The 25,688-nt window shown below is 36.1% G+C and overlaps 1 protein-coding gene across 2 annotated transcripts in view; it reads left to right on the top strand.

The window, feature by feature from the left end:
- Positions 1-25,688, top strand: part of CNTN3 (contactin 3) — a 241,035-nt gene that overhangs the window by 24,031 nt on the left and 191,316 nt on the right. The window contains exons 2-3 of one of the 2 annotated variants that reach the window (XM_028101775.2): positions 2,013-2,139; positions 13,417-13,592. In XM_028101775.2, coding sequence (XP_027957576.2) covers positions 2,013-2,139; positions 13,417-13,592 — 303 coding nt within the window. The remainder of the gene's footprint in view (positions 1-2,012; positions 2,140-13,416; positions 13,593-25,688) is intronic. The other variant, XM_088021839.1, reaches the window with a different exon arrangement.

Here is a 25,688-nt window from a genome sequence, read left to right on the forward strand (position 1 = left end):
TTCCTTGTGGTATTTCCCCTTCAGAGGTAAATAAAAACCAGGGACTAAAGAGGATAGCAGGCTGCTTTCTTAAGGTATGGTTGCTATTAGTAAGGATTAACTTTGTGGTGTGGAAAGGATATCCAGATTTAGCTAGACTTTGAGGTTTGAGTGTACGGTCCATAGACTACCCTCATTTCTAACACCAACTGCAAGTTCTGGCTTTGATAATTTGCTAGAAGGACTGACAGGAGTCACTGAAAGCTAATATAATCATGATTATGGTTTATTATAGGGAAAGGATACATGCTAAAATCAGTCAAAGGAAGAAACCCAGAGTATAGTATCTGGACGGGTGCCAAATGCTAAGCTTTTGTTGTCCTCAGAATGTATAAAGCTCCTGGCACTGATGTGTGTTAATGGGCAAGGACCATTGCCAACCGGGGAAACTCAACCAAGCCTCAGTGTCCAGAGTTTTTACTGGGGCTTCATTACATAATTAGTGACTGATGATGGCACATGTAGTTGAGCTCGGTTGTCCGAGTCAGCTCATACCCCATGACTCAACTCTCCTACCATCAGTCACAAGTTGGCCGGTCCCCATCCCACACTCTCAGGTGTGGCTGGTCCCACCCTCAGGTCCAGTGTGGCCAGGCCCCACCCTAAACAAAGACATTCCCATCATGAATGACATCGGTTACCTGCCGGAAGCTGAGGGCAAAGAGCAGATGAAAGGCAAGACTGCATTCATTGAGTATAACAAGAGGGTGTCACTGCCTGGAATCTGGACTCAGATGTTCTAGAGTGTGTACCATCTGAAATGCTGTGTGAACTTGTCCCTGTCACCTAGCCACTTTTAGGCCCCATGCTTCTCTTCTGTTCACTGGGAATTATGATCTCTCTGAAGTTGAAAGAACAGATATGGCCATGTAGGATTTGTGTCCTGGCACCAGCTACTGGTATTTTCATCATGTCAATGATTATTTTCAGTATCATGTTATTTTACTATTCTTGTTATTATGGTAAATGTTTCTTACGAACGTTATTACTACTTGAAGTAGCCAAAATATAAGTTCATAGTTTCTGGACTTTTTTGGGTGCTTTTCTAATCTGTTTTCTTTGTCTGACTACTTGTGGGCTCTCTTTGTCTCTTAGTCTGTTTATTCATTCTTTGCTTCAGCAGGAGTTCCTCCCATTTTACTGAGCGTTCCAAGATAGGAGAGTAAAGAGTTTCTTTTTTTTTCCCCTGTGAATTTGTTTGTTTTCAGAAATGCTCTCGCAATGATTGTACAACTAAAGTAGACATAAGCATTTGTTGATGGCATTATCTTGTTCCTTTTTAAATTCATAGCACAAAGACGGATTTTTGTTTTTGGGTATATGTGGAAATTCTCAGAAAATATTCGAGTTTTCTTCACTAAAGTAGAAAACCTTTTTAAAAGATACTTCCTTAGGGTTATACCCTTTTCTTCACTTGGTTGGCAATAAAGTGGAAGTACCACCAAACGTTGAGTGTTTTGAGGTCCAAACAGAAAAAGAATATTGTCAACCTTCAGATTGGCATGCATGGCAGATTTTGTGAGAAAGATCATGCTCAGGTATTCAACTAGTCTTGAATACAACTTTTACTTTTGTGAAGAGCCTTATGACAGAAAGGCCTTCTGCAATAGGATATTCACCAGTGAAAAGTTAGGTAGGGTTTATATTACAAAAAGTAATTAGTACAGCCTTATTTATACTTTTAAGGGATTTTATTAATATGGCAATGTTTTTCAATACTAACTTTCATTGTCTTATACATGTTACTCGGCTGTCAACAGTTTCATTGGTGCTCATCAGCAAAGCAGTGCCTGCAGAGCACGTTCTGTGGACAAGGGAAGCAATAGCTGCTTTTTCTTCTTCTTCTTTTTTTTTTATTTTAAAGAGCAGATACTTGTTTGTTGCTTGTTTTTCTTTTTTGATTCTAGAATGCAGCTTTTACAGTACCTTTTACTTATTGTGATTGTTTTTTTGGATGTCTCCCACCCATACAGGTGAGCTTCTCTTGCAAGGTCCAGTGTTTATCAGAGAGCCCAGCAACAGCATTTTCCCTGTGGGTTCAGAGGATAAAAAAATAACTTTAAATTGTGAAGCAAGAGGCAACCCCTCACCTCATTACAGGTACAGTGACAAGTTTGCAAATCTAAATTAAGAAATAACAATGTGGAAATTGTGATTTTTTTGTGTGTGTTTCAGTATGTTCATGGCATCACTAAGAAAGAATAAGTGAAACTGTAGTTGTATGCTATGTTCAACAGATCTCATACGTAAACATTTAGATCCACTGTATATATTTGATTGATTATTCACTTTACAAGAAGATTTCTTGATTTAAAAGAGACCTGGTAGAATCTCTTAAATAAACAATGTCTATTCACTCATTTATAATGCAATTTAATGTATAAACATGTGCCCACATGTAGTCATTGGAAACATATATATTCATCATGGGGATAAAATCAGATGTTCCAAAGGTTTTTGGAAATCATAGTTTTAAAAAAAATATTTTTTAGCATTTGTACTTCTTTCTTTATCATTTAACTGACTTTGTGTTTGAAGATTCGTTAAGTATAGAAGAATAAAATAACATTCTTACTAAAGTTATTTCAATTATTCTTGGAGAGAAATTATATTTAATTTAGTAGGTTTTTTCATGTAAAAGTATGTGTTTTTCAGATTATGTGAATAATACTTATTCACTGAAAACCTTCAAACATCACAGAAAGGTATAAGGAAAAAAGAAAAAAAATCTGAATTCCCATCACCTAAAGATAAAAATACTAACATTTGGGGGACGATAGTAGCTTATTTGGATGGGATGGGTATTTACTTTTTTAAAGAACACAAGATTAACAATTTTTACTGTTAGGTGTGCTTAGGTGACCCAATTTAATAAAGAAATGAATTATTTATAAAGAGCATATGCTGCTTTCATATAAGTGGCTACAAAAAAGTGCTTGAGGCACCTTGAAAACAACATGCTCTTTTGAATACTGTGAGCATTTGTCTCAAAAACTCTGTTTACAATATTAGTTTCTTGGCAAAACCTTTTCTATAACCTGCAGAACAAGCATACTTCAGCCTATATTAATAAAATTCTAAGAGTTTAGAGTAGTCATGTAGATCGTATTGAACTTCTATTGTTTTCTTAATCCATGTAAGTAATAGAAGCCAACATTCCTTGTTAAATTGGGTCAGCCTTGGATTAGAAGGTAGACCTTTGTATTTTTGCATCTGGAAGTAATCAAGGTCAGTCTTTTTCAACAGTATTCAAGATGCACTTATTGAGCACCTGCTGTGTACTTGCAACAAAATAAACAATAACTCCAGGTTACTGGTCAGAACTGACAGAGGTGATAAAAAGTTTTCTCTCTGCCTCTTCCTCACCCTATAGAAATAAGAAAAATATACCAGAATTGAAAAAAAAACAACAACAAAGAATCTGTATTTTATGGATAGTTCAATTAATCAGACATAAGCAGAAGTAACATCTGAAAATATTTTCCTCTTTGGGGGAAAGATGAACAGATCGACTTTAATAAGATGTTATCCTAGAAACATTTTTTCCCCAGCATTTTCATAGGACATTCTAACATTTTCTAAATGCATCCATTTGTTTCTCCCTGAAACAGAAGATTCTCCTTTTAGATATGACTGTAATATGATAAAGAGTCCATATGAATGACTCATCTGTGGGCTGTTTCTCTGTTGTCAGTAAAGTTGTATTCCTAGCATTTATCTTATGAAAAATTTGATGATAAATGTATTCAGCTGAAAAAATTATCATTAGTTACACGATTTTGTCAGACAGGAGTGTATTTCTAAATGAAGAGTTTAATTATGTTTGTAAAATTTTATCAAATAGCAAGAGTTCTTGAGCTCAGAAATCCAGAAATAGTCTTTTGTTGCAATCATTTCTCTATATACCTGGTATTTATTATAATGCCAGAGAGTGTGTTTTTAAGCATACAGACGACATGTATAAAATGTTGATGAAGAGGTCCCACCATTTACACAGTGCTTCTTATGTTTTATAATGTGGCCTGTGATGCTGTATGTTGTAATTTAAACAAAATCTGTACCTGAGACTAGGAGATATGTGACTTAAATTAATTCATCTGTTTTATGTCTGATAAGTGCAGAAATTTAACATGCTAGGTATTGTTTTAAAGTACTTTGGTTTGTAGTCAAGTAAAGCAGACACTTTCATTATAGCTCTAAAGATTTTCTGAAGTTAAAACTTGTAACCAATATAAAATTCCACTTAAACTAAAGATTTTCAGTCACTAGAAGTCGAGACCTTGAAAAAGCACAAGGGAACCTCTTTACGTTGGGAAAATATTAGGCTTCCCTATAACCAACTTCACTATTCATGTTATCTGTATAAGAGGTTATGATGGTAGAGTAAATGGGAGTATAGAACAATGTAGGTTATAATTATGACCTTATCTATTTAGACAATACCTTTAGTTACAGCCTGTTTTTTTTCTCCTAGCTTTTGACTTTAATAGTCATGTAATGTTCCATAGTATGTGTTTTTCAGATTACAGCATTTGTGGGGTGTGGCAGGCACTAACAGATGATAAACAAAACAACCCCACATGGCCTGAGGCTTTGAGGAGAGTCATAGAAGACACCTTGGCAGGGGAGGGGGGTGAGGGGTGCTCTGGATAGGGAGATGGGAAGGGAGCCTCTCTGAGAACCCCTTCAGAAGAAATATTTCAGAAGAAAATATGCTTGCTTATTCTTATTTTTTACTATCCTTTAAAAACTACAGATAAATGGTTTAAGTATGGAATAACCCTGAAGACATAAAAATGGGGATTTCCATTTATACATGAAATCAGAGAAATGTTAGGTTTTTTATAACTATAAATATAAGCAGTTAGATAGATAAACAAATACCATGGAGGAAAATCACTGGTTCATGTGAAATTACAAGTTAAGGACAATCCAAACGTGTTTCCCAAGATTCAGAATAAAGCTTAAGAGTCTTATAAAAGGATATCCTTCGTAAGCCCACAGCCTGTCTTGTAGACTGAGACAGATTTGTCTGATGAGAGGTCTTTTCTTGGTTATCCCATTGGGTAAAAAGAACTCTTAATTGGCCATATTAGAAATCCAAAAGTTGAGAAATTCTCAAGAGAAATTACTTGTGTTAGGGTTTAATTGAGAATTTTATTCTTTCTTTTGCATCTCCCCACCTAAGCCCCAAAGCCTAAATTTAAAGGTCAATTAGGATTCATTCTCATTGTAATTGCCGATGATGCTGAAAGAGATTACCTTGAGGGAGTATTAATAACTTTTTTAAATGGGAGGGGCTTTCTCCAACTTCTCATGGGGTTACAACTGCTCTCCATTTGCTCAGTTGAAAGACCCCAAATAGGAAGATCCCTGGTCACTTCTACTAATGTCAGTCAGCCTTTAAAGGAACCACATGTTGGAGCTAGACTGGGGTAAAATATGCAAATGCCTCTGGGGACCAGGCAAGTAACAGAGCTAAAAGAGGTGGGTGTGCCTTAAGAACATATAGACACTTTGAATAATGACTGGAAACAGCCACAAGCCTATTGAATGGTCATGACTGCTTCTCAGCACTGGCCAGGAATCCCAGCCAGTGTAACAAAAGCTTTTAAAATTCAGATCATTTCTCTTCAGAATCGCTCCTTCTAGTGTTGACTCCGCCTTTCTTCTTCACTGTAATGTAGGCCAAAGAAAATAAGTCTTCAAGTGGAATGTGGCCCATGTGGGCTTTATGTTTTCAACATTGAGTCTAGCTTGAGACTTAAGATCTTATGTTGTCCAATATGGTAGCCAGTAGCCAGAAGTTGACCCTATAGATTTAGATTAGTTAAGTTAAAAATGTATTTCCTCAGTCAAGGCAGCCTTCTTTTTCTTTCTTTCTTTCTTTTTCTTTCTTTCTTTCTTTCTTTCTTTCTTTCTTTCTTTCTTTCTTTCTTTCTTTCTTTTTCTTTTTCTTTTTTTTTAAGATTTCATTTATTCATTTGAGAGAGAGAGAAAGAGAGAGAGCACGAGTGGAGGTGGGGAGCCGAAGGAGAAGCAGACTCCCCGCTGAGCAGGGAGCCTGACGTGGGGTTTGATCCCAGGACCCTGAGACTATGACCTGAGCCAAAGGCAGATGCTTAACAAACTGAGCCACCCAGGCGCCCCTACTCAGCCTTATTTCAAGTGCTGAGTAGGCGTGTGGCTAATAGCTACTGTACTAGAAGGAACCGATGACCGTTTTTATGCTTCCAGAAAGTTATTTTGGATGGCACTGCTCTAGACTGACCCTTGAAACCATAACTTTTCTGTTTTATCTCCTCAAAAGGAAATAATCACAACATTATTTTCTTCCAGCTCTATATGATAAGTAAACTATGTTAATGAAGTGCATTGTGAACAATATTGGAGATACACGTTATAAGGACTAAATATCATTGCAAAATATCATGTTCCCTGGCCAGTTTCTCCCTTTTAGGTATAGTTCTTGATAATGGAATTTACTAAGTCTACTAAATACATTCAGTATGAGATAGGAAAGGAAAAGAAAAGAGACTAATTTCTGCTCACCATCTATTGAAAGAGTAAAATGTAAGGAAGTAAAATTTGAGTTCATTTATTGTCTATACATATATAGTCACACACACATATGTACACACACACCACATAATACTGTACATGATACCACGTATAGTAATATATATGTCTCTGTATATGTACATGCTGTATTTTCTATATGTATAATATAGAATATAGCATATGGACCGTGTATAATATACTCTATATTCTACATAGTAATATCCAATATATATTTTAAGTATAATTTTTTATTATATGCAGTTTGTCTCTCACATGTATCTTGTTGCCAAGATCTGATGTCACTATTATTTCACTTTTATTCTTGCTTCATGGCAAATAAGAGTTTTTGTTCCCCTAAATTTTCTTGGCCCTTAAAGAGATATAATCCTTTCTGCTGGATTAGGCCTGATTCTCTGTGTTTATGTTCATGCTCAACAACTTTTAGCATCCTGATTTCTCCAGCTGATGATTTCTGGTCCCCACACTTATAGTCAGCCACTAAGAGCAATGAGATGTTCACATGGTTGGAATGATTGCTAACCATTAAAAAGTAAAGGATATCTATAGTACCTGAGGGAAACAGAGGGAGATAGCATCTCTTACAGGGCATTTTAAACTTGTCTGCATTACTGTCTCTGTCATGAAACCTTCCTAATATCCTCTGTGCTGGGTGGGCCCCATGCTCCGATGATGCCCACTGTACCCTGTGCCCACCTGTATGATAAAACTTATCAAAATGAAATGTGCAATAATGCCTTGGTGTAGGATATAACTCCCTTAAAGTTGAGGACAGTGTGTTCTTCATCCTCACCTTCTGAATGCCTAGCAAACAGTGCCTGCCAAAGTGGAGCATGAAAAAAAAGGGGGGGAGAATGAAGTTAATGGGGGAAAACAAAGCAAGTTTGGGATTAGATCATGTTTAGGAGTCCAGAATGCCATGAAGGATCAGAGGGTTAGAAGTGGTCAATAGTACATTTTATAGCATATTCTTAAGTTTGGATTGATTCCTTTTATTGGCTCCATTTTAAGATAGATCGCCCATGAAGTGACAAAGAACAAGAGGCTTACTTATATCCTCCCCATAACAGCTGGAAAAAGAGAGCATCCTTCCTGCTAGTGTCATCAAAAGTTCCGAATGGCGTCAGAAAAAATGTGAAATAAAAACATAGCTAATAGTGTGAGCAATCGATAACCCAAGAAGAATGTAGAAGTTAGATTTTAGATATCACAGATGGAAGTGTAAAATTTAATTCACATCATTTGTTGTTCTTCTTGTGTTTTTGAAGTGGGATGAGGAGGAAGGAAAACACATAATGGTCAAAACCAAGTTAAATCAGTTGGGTCACATTCCATATTCGTATTCTTAACTAATCACCGAGGCCGAGACATGGATTGTTCTGAGTGGCCAGGCCAGGTCACATGAGGAGCAGCCTCTTCAAAAGGAGTGAGGGGTCACTGCTACCAGAAAGAGCAAAAATGGATGCAGAGAAGGCAGGAATAGCAAACTTCGGTAATTCTCATAGGAATAATTTTAAGGCAATCACTGATCAATTTAAACCAAGCTGTAACTGTGTAAACTGAAGAGTTGCTTTTAGTCCCAGTGTTTTTTTTTTCTTAAATATATATGCTTAAAATTCATCAGTGAGTGAGAAATGGGAATCTATGTCATAAAACACATTTTAAAAACTTAATTTTTAAAAACATAGCATTGCAATTTAACTCATTTATATCTTTGGCAATTATTGCTGAAGCCTAACTAGTTATTTTTGGATAAAGTATTGAATATGCAAATTTGAACATTCATTCTTTCAAGGGCTGCAATTATTCTCATCACTTCAGTAAACATATTAACAAACATTGCATTTGAACACAAATGCATTTGCTTATTAACTTGAAAGCCGCATCTAAAACCGCAAATTGCTTCTGTGATTAAATTCCTAATTTTCCTGTCAAACCCCAAATAAAGTATTGCCTGTTGATTTAACAAGTGTTTAGTGTGGGCTTATTTTCCAAACCTAGCCCCACTCCCTAAAGATTTCAGTAAACTATTTTGTTCTTCTTGCTTTGTTTTATGTTGAAGTCTAACATGTGACATTTGTTTTTTACCTGCATATGGTTCGTATTTCCATTTTCCTGACCAGATTTGGTGTGATAGTATAGATGTCCTGAAGGACATTACCTTTGTATAATCAACTGTGAGGTAAATTATATTCGGGGATTATTTTGAAAACTACCTGAAGTCACTCAGTTTTGTTAGTTTCAGTTTCAAAGGGTAACGACAGTCTCTAACCTTGTTGTCACGTTCTAGTGAAAGACCCTGTTTAGGGCTCGGTGCCTTAAATTATACTGACAAGATAGATCTATGCTTATATTCATGATTGTTGTTCATGCTAGTGAGGTTTTGTGTAAGACTTGCCATCTCCTGTAATAACTAGTAATGTAATTAAATAATAACTAATAAGGTAAATGAAAATAAATATGCATTCATTCCTCATCTTTGAGATGTTTATTGCTAATATGGATGACAACAGTGAGGAGTGACTATATGGAGGTTAGTTATGGCTAGGTTACTCCACTCAGGAAAGTTCTATAAGCACCTACCGTGCACCTCCTGTTATGGCTGATGGTGGGAATTCAGCAGTGATTCAGTCATTGTTGGAGGTCATGCTTTCAAAAGCACTTTAGCTCTGAAAGTTTAGGCTTTTCATACTGATTTAACTTATCATATAAATTCATGTTTGCACACACACACAGACACACAGACACACTCTTAACACCTAGTTTGTTCTTTCTTTTAGAACGCAATGGTTCTTATATCTTCAGTCATTGATGTTTTAGTGTATTTCCCAGGAGTAACAAGTATAGTTTTCATCAAGAAAAAGTAGTAATTGCCAGTTGTAATAGTTCCTATGTCAGGTACCTTATGCTGTTGTATTCAAAATTCAAAACCTGGTGCCTCAAGGGCATGCATGATGTTTTAAAGAAATTCTATCAAAAAAAAAAAATTAGGGGGAAATTGGCTATAGACTTCCACCATTCTGTTGAATAGGCTTGGCCCAGTCTCCTTACTCTACCTGCCCAGCCTCCCTCCAGCGAGGAGATACCAGCATCCTGTTGTGTAGAGGATGGAGATGAGATTTTAGAAGTGGATTGATCAAATTCATGTTGTCTCAGGTAGGCTAGTAGAGTGTGAAGCCCAGGACTTCTCATTCCAGCTCCCAACTTTTATGTATTGGCCCAGAAGCAAATTCACATAGAACCTCCACACCAAGAAATGCAAGGGGATGTGAGCTCATTGCCTGAGAATGAGTAGATTTGTAAAATATGAATATTAAGCCATTTCTCACTTGTGGATTCTAAAGGCAAATCCTAACTTGTGTAGAATGAGCGTTTGAACACTGAAGGCTGGCAGTGAACTTATAAGATCATTCAAGAGTGTTACAACATGATGATTATACAAAGGTGCTTAATCTTGTGACATTTACCACTGAGCTAAAGCTACAAGGTTAGTCTGTTTCTAGAGCACAATGTAAATGTTATAGGGTTGAAATGCTGGTGTTATGCAGCCCCAAGAGCCATGAGACTGTCTTCTTTTGCTCCAGATCACTGCATTAAGCCTTTTGGAATGGAATTTGGGCATGCAAATGTTACTTTTATGAATTTTTAAACAATTTTGTCATTTCAAAAAGATTTCATTCTGAAACTTTAGATGGTTTCTCATGAACTTCACATTTCATTCATAAAAATGGACATTTGCAATTTTTTACAAATTGTCAATGTACAAAGCTGTAAGTTTCTATCTCTGAAAGCTTCCCAAATTCATGGCCTAAATGTGCCATTCACCTGTTACACTTTATTACTACATGTTATGTTCATGAACTCTGAACAGTTGATTACAATTTACTGTAAAGAAAATTAATTCGTCGATTTATTGGACACATACTTTGTAAAAGGAGTATGTGTGTCTGCCTTCAGTTTTCCTGAATGTTTCTTGTACAGAAGAAAATCTCAGAAATATTTAGAAATCAGGCCCAAATATGAATATTTTGCATTGGGAACATAAGTACACTATTTTCTCAGGATATGATAATTTTTGGAATTTCAGACCAGAGATTCCTTACATATTTCAGAATTTAAATAAGTATAGCCCTTTTTAATTCACATACTTTCAACAAGAGGAAAAACAATTAATGTTTAATAAGATATTGAGAAATTTTATATCACCTGAGGATGAGGTCCAGTTAATGATGAATAGTGTTAAGGAGAGTAATAATTATATCACCTTGTTAAAAGAAAATTAACATTCTTTCGGGTATGTCATGTAAATCTTAGCTCTGAAGAGTTTGCTAAAGCAAAAACACTCTTACTTTTGGTATAGCAGTAACATTTAAAAGAGAGTAGATTTTGCCTTTGCACATAGTGAAATATTCTAGGGATTCAGTCTATATTATGAAGATTGAGCTAAAGGAAATAATAAACATTTATGCATAAAAAAATCTTTTCCATTTTACTTGTTTAGTCAAAGCTTTGGGATGATCGCTTTTAGATCTTAGACACTTACTGAAATAAAGTATTCTCCCACATACATTATGATTTCTTAAATCTTTCCAGCTATTAAATAGACAAGAAGAAGTGCTTCTCCATATTTTTATTTATCTTTATAATTTTCCACATAGCCACTGTACCTTTATTATTCATCAGCTAAACACAAAAGCACAATTTTCAAATTAAGCCATCAGGCATGCTTAGTCAGGCCATAAACATTTCAACTCTAGAGCTAAAATCCTTTTTTCCCATGCAAACTGTATTTTATAGGTAACAAAAACACCAAGTACCCTTTGTCATGACAGTCTCCCATTAAAAAGTATGTGAGATTATCTACATCTTTTCTGGTTTGAGTTTAGAGAACTTTTACCCACTGCAAGCATGAAGGTGCTCAGAAACTGACAGACCTTTTACATCTTAAAAATTCAACCCACCCATTTGTGATTTACTGTCCTATTTATTTTCTGAAAGTCAAGCCCACAATGTGTAGGACTATGTCTTCCCCATGTTGTTTCTTTGCATGTGTACCTGCCTGAGAACTCACTGAAACGTGGGGCTAATCTTATACATTTGTTCATTTCCTATGGCTTCTATCATTAAAACTTTATTGTGTATTATTCACCTATAGAAAATGATATAAACATATAATCTAGTCCAATGATGAACATCCATATAACCACTCCTCAAGAAATAAAACAAAAAACCCCAAATTCCTAGTATTTTCCCCTTGAACATACCCCACTTTCTTTCCATGAGAGCTTTAAAATACCTTAAAGTGGAGGTTTATCATTTTCATATGTTTTAAAACTTTATATAAATGGTATCAATTTTTATTTTATAAAATGCTTCATTATTCTTTGAGACTTTTCCATAGTAAGTTCATACATTTTCACAGCTGTCTAATATTTCAACTTCACATACTTTCATTTGTGATAATGTTAACATTTCATGTCTTTATTTGCTTTTAGAGCATGTAATATGGTCAGGTTAAATATTTTATATATGAATGCAACAATTTTTAGATGGCATATGACACGATAAAAGGACTGTGGGCTAGAGTTCAGATGAGGACTACTTCTGATCCAACAATGCATTACTTGGGGACAGTTGACATCTCACTCAACTTTTTTATCAAAATCTTCATCTATAAAATGAGTATTAGATTACCCACCTTCTCAAAGTTAGAAAGAGCAACTGGGATGATTGTTATTAATACACAAAAATTTTATAGAACTGATAGCGGTTTCTTTTTATTATAAAAATCAAGTCTTCTAGGAGGTAGATGGCTCTAATTTATACAGTGGATGTGTTCTTGAGACTATGGGATATTTCTGAGTTTTTAAAGGTGACTTTGATGTGTCAGGTATCCTCACTGTTTAAAAACTGGTTTTTCTGGGGGCACCTTAGTGGCTCAGTCAGTTAAGCCTCCAGCTTCGGTTCAGGTCATGGTCTCAGGGTCATGAGATTGAGCCCCTCATCGGGTTCCACACTCAGCAGGGAGTCTGCTTGAGATTCTCTCTCTCCCTGTGCCCCTCCCCCTGCTCTTTCTCCTTCTCTCTCTCAAATAAATAAATCTTTAAAAAAAGAACCCTGGTTTTTCTGTTTAAAAACTCTTGTTTAAAACCCAGCATCTTTTCTTTTTCCTTTTTTCTTCCGGCTTCCCATTGATAAATATGGCTCTGGGGTTAGTGCCTTTACTGTGTGAGACCCCCTAGGTGGCATTTAGGGTTTTTTACCACAGTGTACCATTTAGTAAATAGCATTGTGATGGCTGAGAAGAGTGGAGAGTGCCTCAGGGATGGGTATTTACCCAGACAAATTGAAATGGATAGTTGAGCACTTATCCAATTAATTTATTAAATGTGCTCAGTCAGTGTGAATAAATCAAAGAAGTGTGCTCTTTCCTCCCCTTCATCGGCAGCATGAGATCAGCCTGAAGTACCTGAGGTAATTACCTCCACTTTCTACTTCATCTCTGCCTATACAGACCTAGCCTTATTTTTCCCCTAGTGAACGGATTATTCTCACCTCTTCAGAAAATCATGAAAAATCTTTAACTTTTAGATGCTATTCTGTTGTGCTTTCTACTATGCTTGAACCTTTTGTTTCTGATAAACAGGCCCTGTTTGAGCTTCACATACGTCACAGTGGAATAATATATTTATTGCCTTTCATTTATAAGAGAGGTGATGTTTAAAGTGGATTTTATAATGTAGGTTTTTTTTATTTAAATATACTAAGAGGGGAAAAACCTTGACATTTGTTTTACAGATGGCAGCTGAATGGAAGTGATATTAATCTGAATATGGAATATCGTTATAAGTTGAATGGAGGAAATCTTGTGGTTATTAACCCCAACAGAAATTGGGATACAGGAAGTTACCAGTGTTTTGCAACAAATTCACTTGGAACAATAGTCAGCAGAGAAGCTAAACTCCAGTTTGCCTGTAAGTTTATGGTCATAACATCCAGCAAGTTCAACGTTTAAAATAACTGAGTGTGTGTGGTCATTTTGGATTTCAGAAACAATACGTGGATTTTATTAATTGAATAAATAGGTTGAAGGAACAATTCACTATGATCTTTTGGATCTCTAGGTACTGTACAAATCAGAGCTTAAAATGTGTGTGGGTACGTTTTCCATTTTCCTATTTTTGTAAGGATTCTATTTAGGACAGGAAAAAGAATCCAGTTAAGAATATGTTTGTTGAGTAGCTACCCTGTGTTTTATATTGTATTTGAACTGAAAAGAAAATGAAAGAATTGTCAGACATGGTCCTTGCTCTCAGAGAGCATTGAAATTAGAGAATTATATCTGACAAATCTGAAAATATTTAAGGAACAGAGACAATGAAAAAGAAAAGAATGTGATATTTTGTCGACCTCTCTTGCAGTTTGGTCCAGCTCACAATAACCTTCGGGGTAACCCTCACTCAGGCCTGGCTCTGGAAGCCCACTTTGTACCAGTGTTAATTGGACCTGGGTGAACTCATGGCCCAACCTGAGAAAATCATTCTTTCTCCAGGGAATTTAGAATAGGGACCAGAGACCTCATTTAGTTTTTATCTTCCTGATATATCTTTTGACTACTTTCTACTTTTTGTTTCTTCTTACTATAGTCTCTTCCTTTGTGTTAGCTGTATATTTTGTATTCTGTAATGCATTATCAGGATTATCTTCGTTCTGAGGTTTCTTAGTTCTTTATACCTCAGTAATTCTGAAATTGGAATACATGTATTCTTATAATGTGGTAGTATTCTCTCTCCACAGCCACAAGCCATTAATAAATTGATGATGTGTCATTTAATGCATGGCTTATTCTGTAGCTTTCTGTTTTATAATGATGATGGTTGGTTTTGCTTTTGATACAATATTCTGTGTGCTCTGTTTTTCATACTTACTTGCTCTTTCCATTGTTTTCACTTTGTTTTCCCTTGTGAACAGTGTTTCTGGTTCTCTGATTTAAAGCTGTATCTTCCTTGGGTATTTGGAAAGCTAGATGTTAGATTTATATTGCAAATTTAAGTTTGCCTATAAGTTTACCAAGGTGTTTTGTATATACTTCTCTAGTAGCCATAATTTTAAATCTAAATTATTTTTCATTTTAAATAAGTTCAGTTCCCTTTTTCCCCTTACTGTATACCTTGCTGTTGGTGATATCTGTGGTCATTGATTTAAATTCTTATTATGCCATTTCCATACATATGCCATTTTCATATATATATATATATATATATATGAAATATGTATCATATATGTACACACACACAGGGCATACCTGTGTATTAGGTATTATGTATATATGCATGTGTGTATGTAGAGAATAGGTATACATATAATATTTTTCTCATGAATAATTTTATATATGCATATTGTTTTTAAGCAGAATTTTACCAGAATCTATCTAGTAGATTTACCTAGTTGCAATGCCAGTCACAAGACCTCTTCCCATTCTTGCATTCTAATTTCTTTAATTTCTCAATTTTTAAATATTTAACAGTTAATAAGTTACATTTAAAAATATATAACTATGTTTCATCCTCTTGCATTTTAAAGAATGTCATTATATTGACTTAAGTATGAAGACACCTTTTGGTTGGTGCGAAGTTTGGATCCCAAACTGCCAAAGAATTCCAATGTGGTGTTCTTTTGTCTTCTGGAATTAGTGTTGCTGAACAGAAGTCTGGGATCAGAATCACTTCTATTTCTTGGGAGCTCACCACCAACTCCTTTTTTTTTTGTCTCATGTTGCTTGTGTATGAGATCATTTTTGCTTCATCCCTTTAGTTAAAAACATGCATATTTCCAGCAAACAGCTAGATTTAACTCTCTTTTAATTTACTTTGCTTAGAACATGAAAAATTAGTTTATCATACTTGCATATTTTGTACACAGTTCTGGAAATTTTCCTTCTTTTATATCTTTTAGTTTTATGTGTGATTTGCTTATATTTTAAAAAAGCACTCGTACTCTGTATCTTGGATTTTTTTGTCCTATTTCTTGAAATACTCTTTATCTCATGCTGTTCCTTCCTATGAATTTCTGTTCCTGATTTACTGAGGCCACATCTATTTGTTTGTTTTCTTTTGAAGATACAGTCAGTTTTCTGAAATGCTCTTTTGGATCTACAGGGCGTCTTTTTCCTACTCCCATTTGGTGTTTTCATTTTTATGCTTAATATTTTCAATGTACTCTAAAGCAAATTTTATCCAAAGCCCGCCTTTATCAACAGGTGGTGTCAAGGAATTCCCTTGGCCCTGCTTGCTTCTCTACATGAAGAGCTCAGATTCTCTTCTCAGATCCGAAGGAGAATGTACAATTCCCACGCTAATTCCCTATTTTAGGAGTCTTTCACCAAACACGTTATTTCTTTTATACAGTGGTATTTTTCTATTACAGATTCTTGATACCTTGTAATATCTGAAGAAGTATAATTAACTATCCTTCAGAGAGAATGGCTTGTTTGGAAATACTTCTTAAAATTACATCATGCCTCTTCCAGTCTTCCCCTACTTCCTAGCCAGTACTTTATAGGCAAAATGGGATAAAGTTGTTAAGTCTGGGATTTTTTTACCCTACTTACAAGCTAATAAGCTGGCCTGCTGCAATTTCACAGATGCTAGCAGAAGACACGATATTCCTGGGTCAGTGACAAAGAGCGTTACTACTCTTGGCCCAGCAAGGTGCATGCTTCAGTTCCCCTTGCCCTCAAGTCCCACAGAGGTGATTAGATATGGCTGGAATAGATGCCACACCCACTGCTGAGGAACACTGGGCTTAGAGACCCCACTTCTTTTATAGCAAGCAGTAAGCAAGCTGCTCTTCAGCTTAGAGGAAGACATTACCTTATCCCTCCAGCTTGCTCTCTTCAGACACATCCCTGAGAAATGGGCCTGCATAAGAGTGACCGGACCTTTCAGTCTTTGCACACCCACTAAAAACTTTGAAAAAAGTTGTCCGTTGTTTGTTTGTTTGGTACTGCCTTTGACTTTGTTACTTGGGATGCACCCTATCAGGATATATGTCGTAAATGGGAGACAAAGTATCTTTTGACCTTCATTGGGAATTCCATCTTTCATAAAGAAAAGCCAGGATGTTCCATTTAGTTCCTAAGGTTTCCCCACAGTCATTCTTCATCAGCCTCACAAATTTTACTTGTTCTGATGCTTGGACATGAGATTGCTTAGTTGTCTTGGTGGACAATGAGATTCTTTGGTTTGGTTTGCTTTTGCAGTTAGCAGAAGTGGGGCCAGTTCATAAGTGTTTTTGGGAAGTTACAGGAGGGAATTTTGGGTATTCTTAGCCTAATGCCACATTGGATTGGAAAGGTAAAAAATGTATTTAAATTCATATAGTTGAGATACAGGTTTCTCGTAAAGAAACCAAGGACAGTGGGAAAAGAAGCGGGAGATATTTAATGTATCAGAGATCTCAAAATTACCAGTTATAAGAGAACACTGCTTTAACTTGGCAGCTTTGAAGGAATGTGATATATTAACTGAAGAAGGAATTAGGATCAAGACTCTTGTATTAGTAAGATGCTCGTGACTTCAGGGGAGTTTTGATTGTCTTTTGCTGCAGGCAAATGGAGGGTAACAAGTTGACACTGAAAAATTCCTAATTGTTCACTATATGTCTCCTCTCTTGATTATGTTTGCATGCTTAGTAATACTTTTTTGTTTCTATTCATCATGAAGAAAATATTTAAATTGTGCTTCATGGATAAATGAGTAAATGAAAGTATAGTATACCACTTTTAAAGCTGGTAAAAATGCAAAGAAAGTTCATCTTAATTTTCAAGTTGCTTGAAAATAGTGTTTGTAATAAAATCAAAGTGAAAGGCCATTCATAATTTTAAAAGTCTGTAGGTTACTTATACAACAGTTAGGAAACCTGTGGAAGGGAGAAATATGTAAAGTGATGCAATGTTTGAGTTATAGGCTTTCTCAATTATTTGCTGTTATGTTACATTGTATAATTTTTGATACTTAATATATTTGAAAATATTTTTCCAAATTCTTAATTCCAGTCACAGCAGGTTAGGATAGTACCTCCAAATCCCCAAATATCTTTGCTTTATTAACAATTAGTTTTATTTGCCTTATTCCTGAATTTCTTATTCTTTATTAAAATGTTTTTATTTTGGCCATTTTGTGCTGCAGTATATTTTTAATCATGAATTATATTACATGTACAAGTGGCATGGAGAAATTGTAAAGAATGTCTGTGTAGCCACCACTCAAGATTTAAAGAATTTTTTTAAAAGATTGTATTCATTTATTTGAGAGAGAGAGTGAGAGAGAGAGCATGAGAGGGGGTAGGGTCAGAGGGAGAAGCAGACTCCCCGCTGATCAGGAAGCCCGATGTGGGACTCGATCCTGGGACTCTGGGATCATGACCTGAGTCAAAGGCAGTCACTTAACCAACAGAGCCACCCAGGCACCCTAGATTTAAAGCATTTGAAGTTCAATTAAACCTACCTGCTACGTCGTTGCAAATGGCAAGATCTCATTCCTTTTGATGGCTGCATAATATTCCATTACACACACACACACACACACACACACACACACACACACACACACACACACACACACACACACCACATCTTCTTTATCCATTCATCTGCCAATGGACATCTTGGCTCTTTCCACAGTTTGGCTACTGTGGACATTGCTGCTATAACTGGAGGGTGTTATACTGAACGAAATAAGTCAATCAGAGAAAGACATGTATCATATGACCTCACTGATATGAGGAATTCTTAATCTCAGAAAACAAACCGAGGGTTGCTGGAGTGGTGGGGGGTGGGAGGGATGGGGTGGCTGGGCGATAGACATTGGGGAGGGTATGCGCTATGGTGAGTGCTGTGAATTGTGCAAGACTGTTGAATCACAGACCTGTACCTCTGAAACAAATAATGCAATATATGTTAAGGGAAAAAAAAAAAGATAGCAGGAGGGGAAGAATGAAGGGGGGGAAATCAGATGGGGAAATGAACCATGAGAGACGATGGACTCTCAGAAACAAACTGGGGGGTGGGAGGATGGGTTAGCCTGGTGATGGGTATTAAAGAGGGCACGTTCTGCGTGGAGCACTGGGTGTTATGCACAAACAATGAATCATGGAACACTACATCAAAAACTAATGATGTAATGTATGGTGATTAACATAACAATAAAAAATTAAAAAAAAAAACCTACCTGCTAACTCACCCTCCTGACATTTCCTTCACTCGCTTCCCCTCTCAATAGGTATTCACTATTCTGAATTAAATGTGTTTTTTTATCCTTTGAATACACATGTGTGTTTTTCCAAATAGCCTGTTAAATGGTTTTACTTTTTTAATCTTTTAAACTTTTATACAGTGGCATCATATGGTATGCATACATCAACAACGTTTTTGTCCCCCAACATTATGTTTGTGAGTATCTGTTGATCTACATCCTTGCCAATGCTTATTGTTGTTCATTTTTTAAATTTGTGCAAATCTAGTGAATATAAAATTGTATTTCACTATGGTTTAATTTGCATTTCTCTGATTACAATGATGTTAAGCTCCTTTTCTATGTTTGGTGACCATTTATGTTTCTGTGATCTAGTTTTTTTGGGGGGGGCAGGATTTCTTTGTACACTTTCACTTAATCATCTTCTTTTTAGTGGCTAGTTTTGTTTTGTTTTTCCCTTGATGCTGTCAAATGAACAAATGTTCTTAATTTTGAATTAAAGTATCACCCTTTTTCTTTATAGCTTATGTTCTCTTACGACTTGTTTAAAAATTTTTCCCCCTTATCCTGACGTGGTAAAGACATTCTCCTAAAGGTACTTATAAAAGTTTAATGTTATGCTCTTTATATTTAAGTCTTTAATTATCTGGAGCTGATTTTGTATATCCTGTGAGATAGAAGTACTCATTTATTTTATTCTAATATGGGAAGTCAACTTAGCAATCCAATTGACTGAAGAGTGCATTCTTTTTTTTTTTAAATATTTTATTTATTTATTTGAGAGAGAGAATGAGAGAGCGAGCATATGAGAGGGGGGAGGGTCAGAGGGAGAAGCAGACTCCCTGCCAAGCAGGGAGCCCGATGCGGGACTCGATCCCGGGACTCCAGGATCATGACCTGAGCCAAAGGCAGTCACTTAACCAACTGAGCCACCCAGGCGCCCTGCAGAGTCCATTCTTAACCACCCAGAATGCAATGTATGATCATTGTCTTTGGTTTCTTTGGACGTTTTTGGAGAATTATATTATCTGCAAATAATGAGAGTTTCTGTTTCCTTATCAACCCTTGCATCTTTTATATCTTTTTATATGACTGCACTTTCTCTAGCCTAATACAGCATTAAATACATTGATGGTAGATATTCCTATCTTGCTTCTGATTTTAAAGAAAATGAATTAAGAGTAACATTTCACCATTTGATATAATGTGTCCTATAGATTTTGTAAATGCTCTTTATCAAGTTAAGGCAGATCCTCTCCAGGTTAGCTTTTATCATGAATGCTTTATGTGTAAATGCTTTTCATACTTTTATTGGGATATTCATGCTGTTTTTCTTCTTTAAACTGTTAATGTAGTAAATAATTTTTAATATAAACCAACCTTCTATTCCTGGGTTAGTTTCATCTTGGCTTTTATGTAAGTTTTTTAAATAAATGGATGGTAGGTATTTGCCAATATTTTATTTTGCATTTTTGCATATATATTCATATAGGAGATTTTCTTGTTATTCTCTTATACTATCCTTTCTTTAACTTTAGTATCAAAGTTATGTTCACCTCTAAAAATGAGCTGGAGAGTATTTCTTATTTTTATAGCACCTAGAAAAATTTGAGAAATATTGGAATTATCTGTTCCATGAATGAGAAGTAGAACTTACAAATAAAACCATCTGGGCTTGGAGTTTACACTGAGGAAAAATTTTAACCATTGAGTGAATGATATGGTCTTTTTCTTTATGCAAATTTATGGTTTTTCTAGGAATTTTATGTTTTCTAATGCATTGGCAAAAAGTTGTATCAAATCATTCCTTTTATTATCATTCTTATCTCTGCTTTATATGTAAATTCCGTTTCATTCTAAGTATTATTTCAAAACTCTTTTTAATGAAACATGTCAGAACGTGGCATTATTGTTCACTTTTGAATCTTTGTATTTCGTTCATTTTCTTTTCATTGCTCTTTCCCACTTCTTAGATTATTTCATTTTTCTTTTCTTAATCACTTAAGTTATATGGTTACTTTCCTATCATTCTTCTGTTCTAACACAAATATGTGTGACTTTAAGTTCTCCTAAAGTCATAGTTTTAGCTGTCAACCAGGGTTTTGACATATAGCATATTTATTATGCTTCAGTTTGACAAATGTTATAATTTCATTATGATTTTCTCTTGGATCTGTGAGTTATCAGATATGTGTTTTTGAATATCCAAACACAATGGAGTTTTCCTAGACATCTTTTGTTACTGATTTCTATTTTATTTTAAAAATTTTATTTATTTGAGAGAGAGCACGTATGTGCCAGAGAGGCATGAGTGGGGGTGGGGTGAAGATGGGCAGAGAGAGAATTAGGCTCCCCAGTGAGCTGGGAGCCCAACATGGGACTGGATCGCAGGACCCCGGGATCATGACCTGAGCCTAAGGCAGGTGCTTTACTGACTGAGCCACCCAAGCACTCCTTGTTACTGATTTCTAACCTTAGTTCTTCATTGATCAGAGCAGTGTTCTCCATATATTCATTGGGATAAACTTGTTAATTGTGTTGCTGAAATTATATATCTCATTACTGATGCTTTATCTAATCAGTCAGTTTCATACAATGATAGATTTCTGTTTATCCTAGTATTTCTATATTTTTGCCTTGTACATTTAGTGAATTCTTGCTGTATAAAAATTTATAATAGGAATATTTTTGGTTAACATGAGATGACCAACTATCCCTAAGAAATTGTTTGTCTTAGAAATTAGGTGTTAATATATTGATATTGCTCTATTAATATATTCTGATTTTTTTGTTTTCTTCTCTTTGTTTAGACTGATTAAGAATTTCTCCCCCCCTCAGTAACACTGAAAGTTATACACCTTATTTATTTTCATCTAGTAATTGCCCTAGAAGTTTCAGTATGCATGCTTAACAAAGTCTGCAGTTAATATCTCTAACAATGGAGGACTTGGCAGTATTTTCAACTGTATTGCCTTTCTCCAGAATACTGTACTATTGTTATTAAATATTTTAGTTGAAATTTTTAATGCCATGAATTACACATTACTGATCCTATTCCTTTTATTTTCTAGTTTTTCTTTTATATCAGAAATAGATAATGTAAGCATGTACAAACTTCTATGTAGTTCTTTATTTGCTTTTTATATTTGTTTTTTTTGTTTTTTATTATGTTAATCCCATACATTACATCATTAGTTTTTTTTTTGTTGTTTTTTTTTTAAAGATTTTATTTATTTATTTGAGAGAGAGAGAATGAGAGATAGAGAGCACGAGAGGGAAGAGGGTCAGAGGGAGAAGCAGACTCCCTACCGAGCACGGAGCCCGATGCGGGACTCGATCCCGGGACTCCAGGATCATGACCTGAGCCGAAGGCAGTCGCTTCACCAACTGAGCCACCCAGGCGCCCCAATCATTAGTTTTTGATGTAGTGTTCCATGACTGTTTGTGCAAAACACCCAGTGCTCCATGCAGAACGTGCCCTCTTTAATAACCATCACCAGGCTAACCCATCCCCCCACCCTCCCCTCTAGAACCCTCAGTTTGTTTTTCAGAATCCATCGTCTCTCATGGTTCATCTCCCCCTCCAATTTGCCCCCTTCATTCTTCCCCTCCTGCTATCTTCTTCTTATTTTTTTTTCCTTAACATATATTGCATTATTTGTTTCAGAAGTACAGATCTGTGATTCAACAGTCTTGCAAAATTGACAGCGCTCACCCTAGCACATACCCTCCTCAATGTCTATCACCCAGCCACCCCATCCCTCCCGCCCCCCACCACTCCAGCAACCCTCAGTTTGTTTCCTGAGATTAAGAATTCCTCATATCAGTGGGCTCATATGATACATGTCTTTCTCTGATTGACTTATTTCACTCAGCATAACACCCTCCAGTTCCATCCACGTCGTTGCAAATGGCAAGATCTCATTCCTTTTGATGGCTGCATAATATTCCATTCTGTATATATACCACATCTTCTTTATCCATTCATCTGTCGATGGACATCTTGGCTCCTTCCATAGTTTGGCTATAGTGGACGTTGCCGCTATAAACATTGGGGTGCACGTACGCCTTCGGATCCCTACATTTCTATCTTTGTGGTAAATACCCAGTAGTACAATTGCTGGATCATATGGAAGCTTATTTTCAACTGTTTGATGAACCTCCATACTGTTTTCCAGAGGGGTTGCACCAGCTTGCATTCCCACCAACAGTGTAGGAGGGTTCCCCTTTCTCCGCATCCCCGCCAACATCTGTCGTTTCCGGACTTGTTAATTTTAGCCATTCTGACTGGGGTGAGGTGGTATCTCATGGAGGTTTTTGATTTGGATTTCCCTGACACTGAGCGATGTTGACCACTTTTTCATGTGTCTGTTGGCCATTTGGATGTCTTCTTTGGAAAAAAAATCTGTTCATGTCTTCTGCCCATTTCTTGATTGGATTATTTGTTCTTTGGGTGTTGAGTTTCATAAGTTCTTTATAGATTTTGGATACTAGCCCTTTATCTGATATGTCATTTGCAAATATTTTCTCCCATTCTGTCGGTTGTCTTTTGGGTTTGTGGACTGTTTCTTTTGCTGTGCAAAAGCTTTTTATCTTGATGAAATCCCAATAGTTCATTTATGCCATTGCTTCCCTTGCCTTTGGCGATGTTTCTAGGAAGAAGTTGCTGCGGATGAGGTCGAAGAGGTTGCTACCTGTGTTCTCCTTTAGGATTTTGATCAACTCCTGTCTCACGTTTAGGTCTTTCATCCATTTGGAGTATATTTCTGTGTGTGGTGTAAGGAAATGGTCCATTTTTCTGTATGTGGCTGTCCAATTTTCCCAAAACCATTTGTTGAAGAGACTGTCTTTTTTCCACTGGACATTCTTTCCTGCTCTGTCAGAGATTAGTTGACCATAGAGTTGAGGGTCCATTTCTGGGCTCTCTATTCTGTTCCATTGATCTATGTGTCTGTTTTTGTGCCAGTACCATACTGTCTTGATGATGACAGCTTTGTAATAGAGCTGGAAGTCCGGAATTGTGATGCCGCCAGCTTTGCTTTTCTTTTTCAATATTCCTCTGGCTATTCGGGGTCTCTTCTGGTTCCATACAAATTTTAGGATTATTTGTTCCATTTCTTTGAAAAAAGTGGATGGTATTTTGATGGGGATTGCATTGAATGTGTAGATTGCTCTAGGTAGCGTTGACATCTTCACAATGTTTGTTCTTCCAATCCATGAGCATGGGACGTTTTTCCATTTCTTTGTGTCTTCTTTAATTTCTTTCATGAGTATTTTATAGTTTTCTGAGTACAGATCCTTTGCCTCTTTGGTTAAATTTATTCCTAGGTAGCTTATGGTTTTGGGTGCAATTGTAAATGGGATCGACTCCATGATTTGTCTCTCTTCTGTCTTGTTGGTGTATCGGAATGCCACTGATTTCTGTGCATTGATTTTATATCCTGCTACTTTACTGAATTCCTGTATGAGTTCTAGCAGTTTTGGGGTGGAGTCTTTTGGGTTTTCCACATAAAGTATCATGTCACCTGCAAAGAGTGAGAGTTTGACTTCCTCTTTGCCGATTTGGATGCCTTTGATTTCTTTTTGTTGTCTGATTGCTGTGGCTAGGACTTCTAATACTATATTGAATAGCAGTGGTGATAGTGGTCATCCCTGCCGCATTCCTGACCTTAGGGGAAAAGCTCTCAGCTTTTCTCCATTGAGAATGATATTGGCTGTAGGTTTTTCATAGATGGCTTTTATAATATTGAGGTATGTATCCTCTATCCCTATACTCTGAAGAGTTTTGATCAAGAAAGGATGCTGTACTTTGTCAAATGCTTTTTCTGCATCTATTGAGAGGATCATTTGATTCTTGTTCTTTTTTTGTTAATGTATTGTATCACATTGATTGATTTGCGGATGTTGAACCAACCTTGCAGCCCAGGGATAAATCCCACTTGGTCATGGTGAATCGTCCTTTTAATGTACTGTTGGATCCTATTGGCTAGCATTTTGGTGAGAATTTTTGCATCCATGTTCATCAAGGATATTGGTCTGTAATTCTCCTTTTTGATGGGGTCTTTGTCTGGTTTTGGGATCAAGGTAATGGTGGCCTCATAAAATGAGTTTGGAAGTGTTCCTTCCATTTCTATTCTTTGGAACAGTTTCAGGAGAATAGGTATTAATTCTTCTTGAAATGTCTGATAGAATTCCCCTGGGAAGCCATCTGGCCCTGGGCTTTTGTTTGTTAGCAGATTTTTGATGACTACTTCAATTTCCTTAGTGGTTTTTAGGTCTGTTCAGGTTTTCTGTTTCTTCCTGGTTCAAGTTTGGTAATTGATGCATCGCTAGGAATGCACCCATTTCTTCCAGGTTATCTAATTTGCTGGCATAGAGTTGCTTATAATATGTTCTTATAATTGTTTATATTTCTTTGGTATTGGTGTGATCTCTCCTCTTTCATTCACGATTATTTTGATTTGGGTCATTTCTCTTTTCTTTTTGATAAGTCTGGCCAGGGGTTTATCAATCTTGTTAATGCTTTCAAAGAACCAGCTCCTAGTTTTGTTGATCTGCTCTACTGTTCTTTTGGTTTCTATTTCATTGATTTCTGCTCTGATCTTTATTATAATTTCTCTTCTCCTGCTGGGTTTAGGCTTTATTTGCTGTTTTTTTCTCTAGCTCCTTCAGGTGTAGGGTTAGGTGGTGTATTTGAGACCTTTCTTGTTTCTTCAGAAAGGCTTGTATTGCTATATACTTTCCTCTCAGGACTGCCTTTGCTGTATCCCAAATATTTTGAACAGTTGTGTTTTCATTTTCATTGGTTTCCATGAA

Source organism: Eumetopias jubatus, unplaced genomic scaffold, assembly GCF_037043125.1.
Source record: "Eumetopias jubatus isolate StellerSeaLion01/CBP00866 unplaced genomic scaffold, mEumJub1_p1.0 scaffold_1, whole genome shotgun sequence".
NCBI lineage: Eukaryota > Metazoa > Chordata > Mammalia > Carnivora > Otariidae > Eumetopias > Eumetopias jubatus.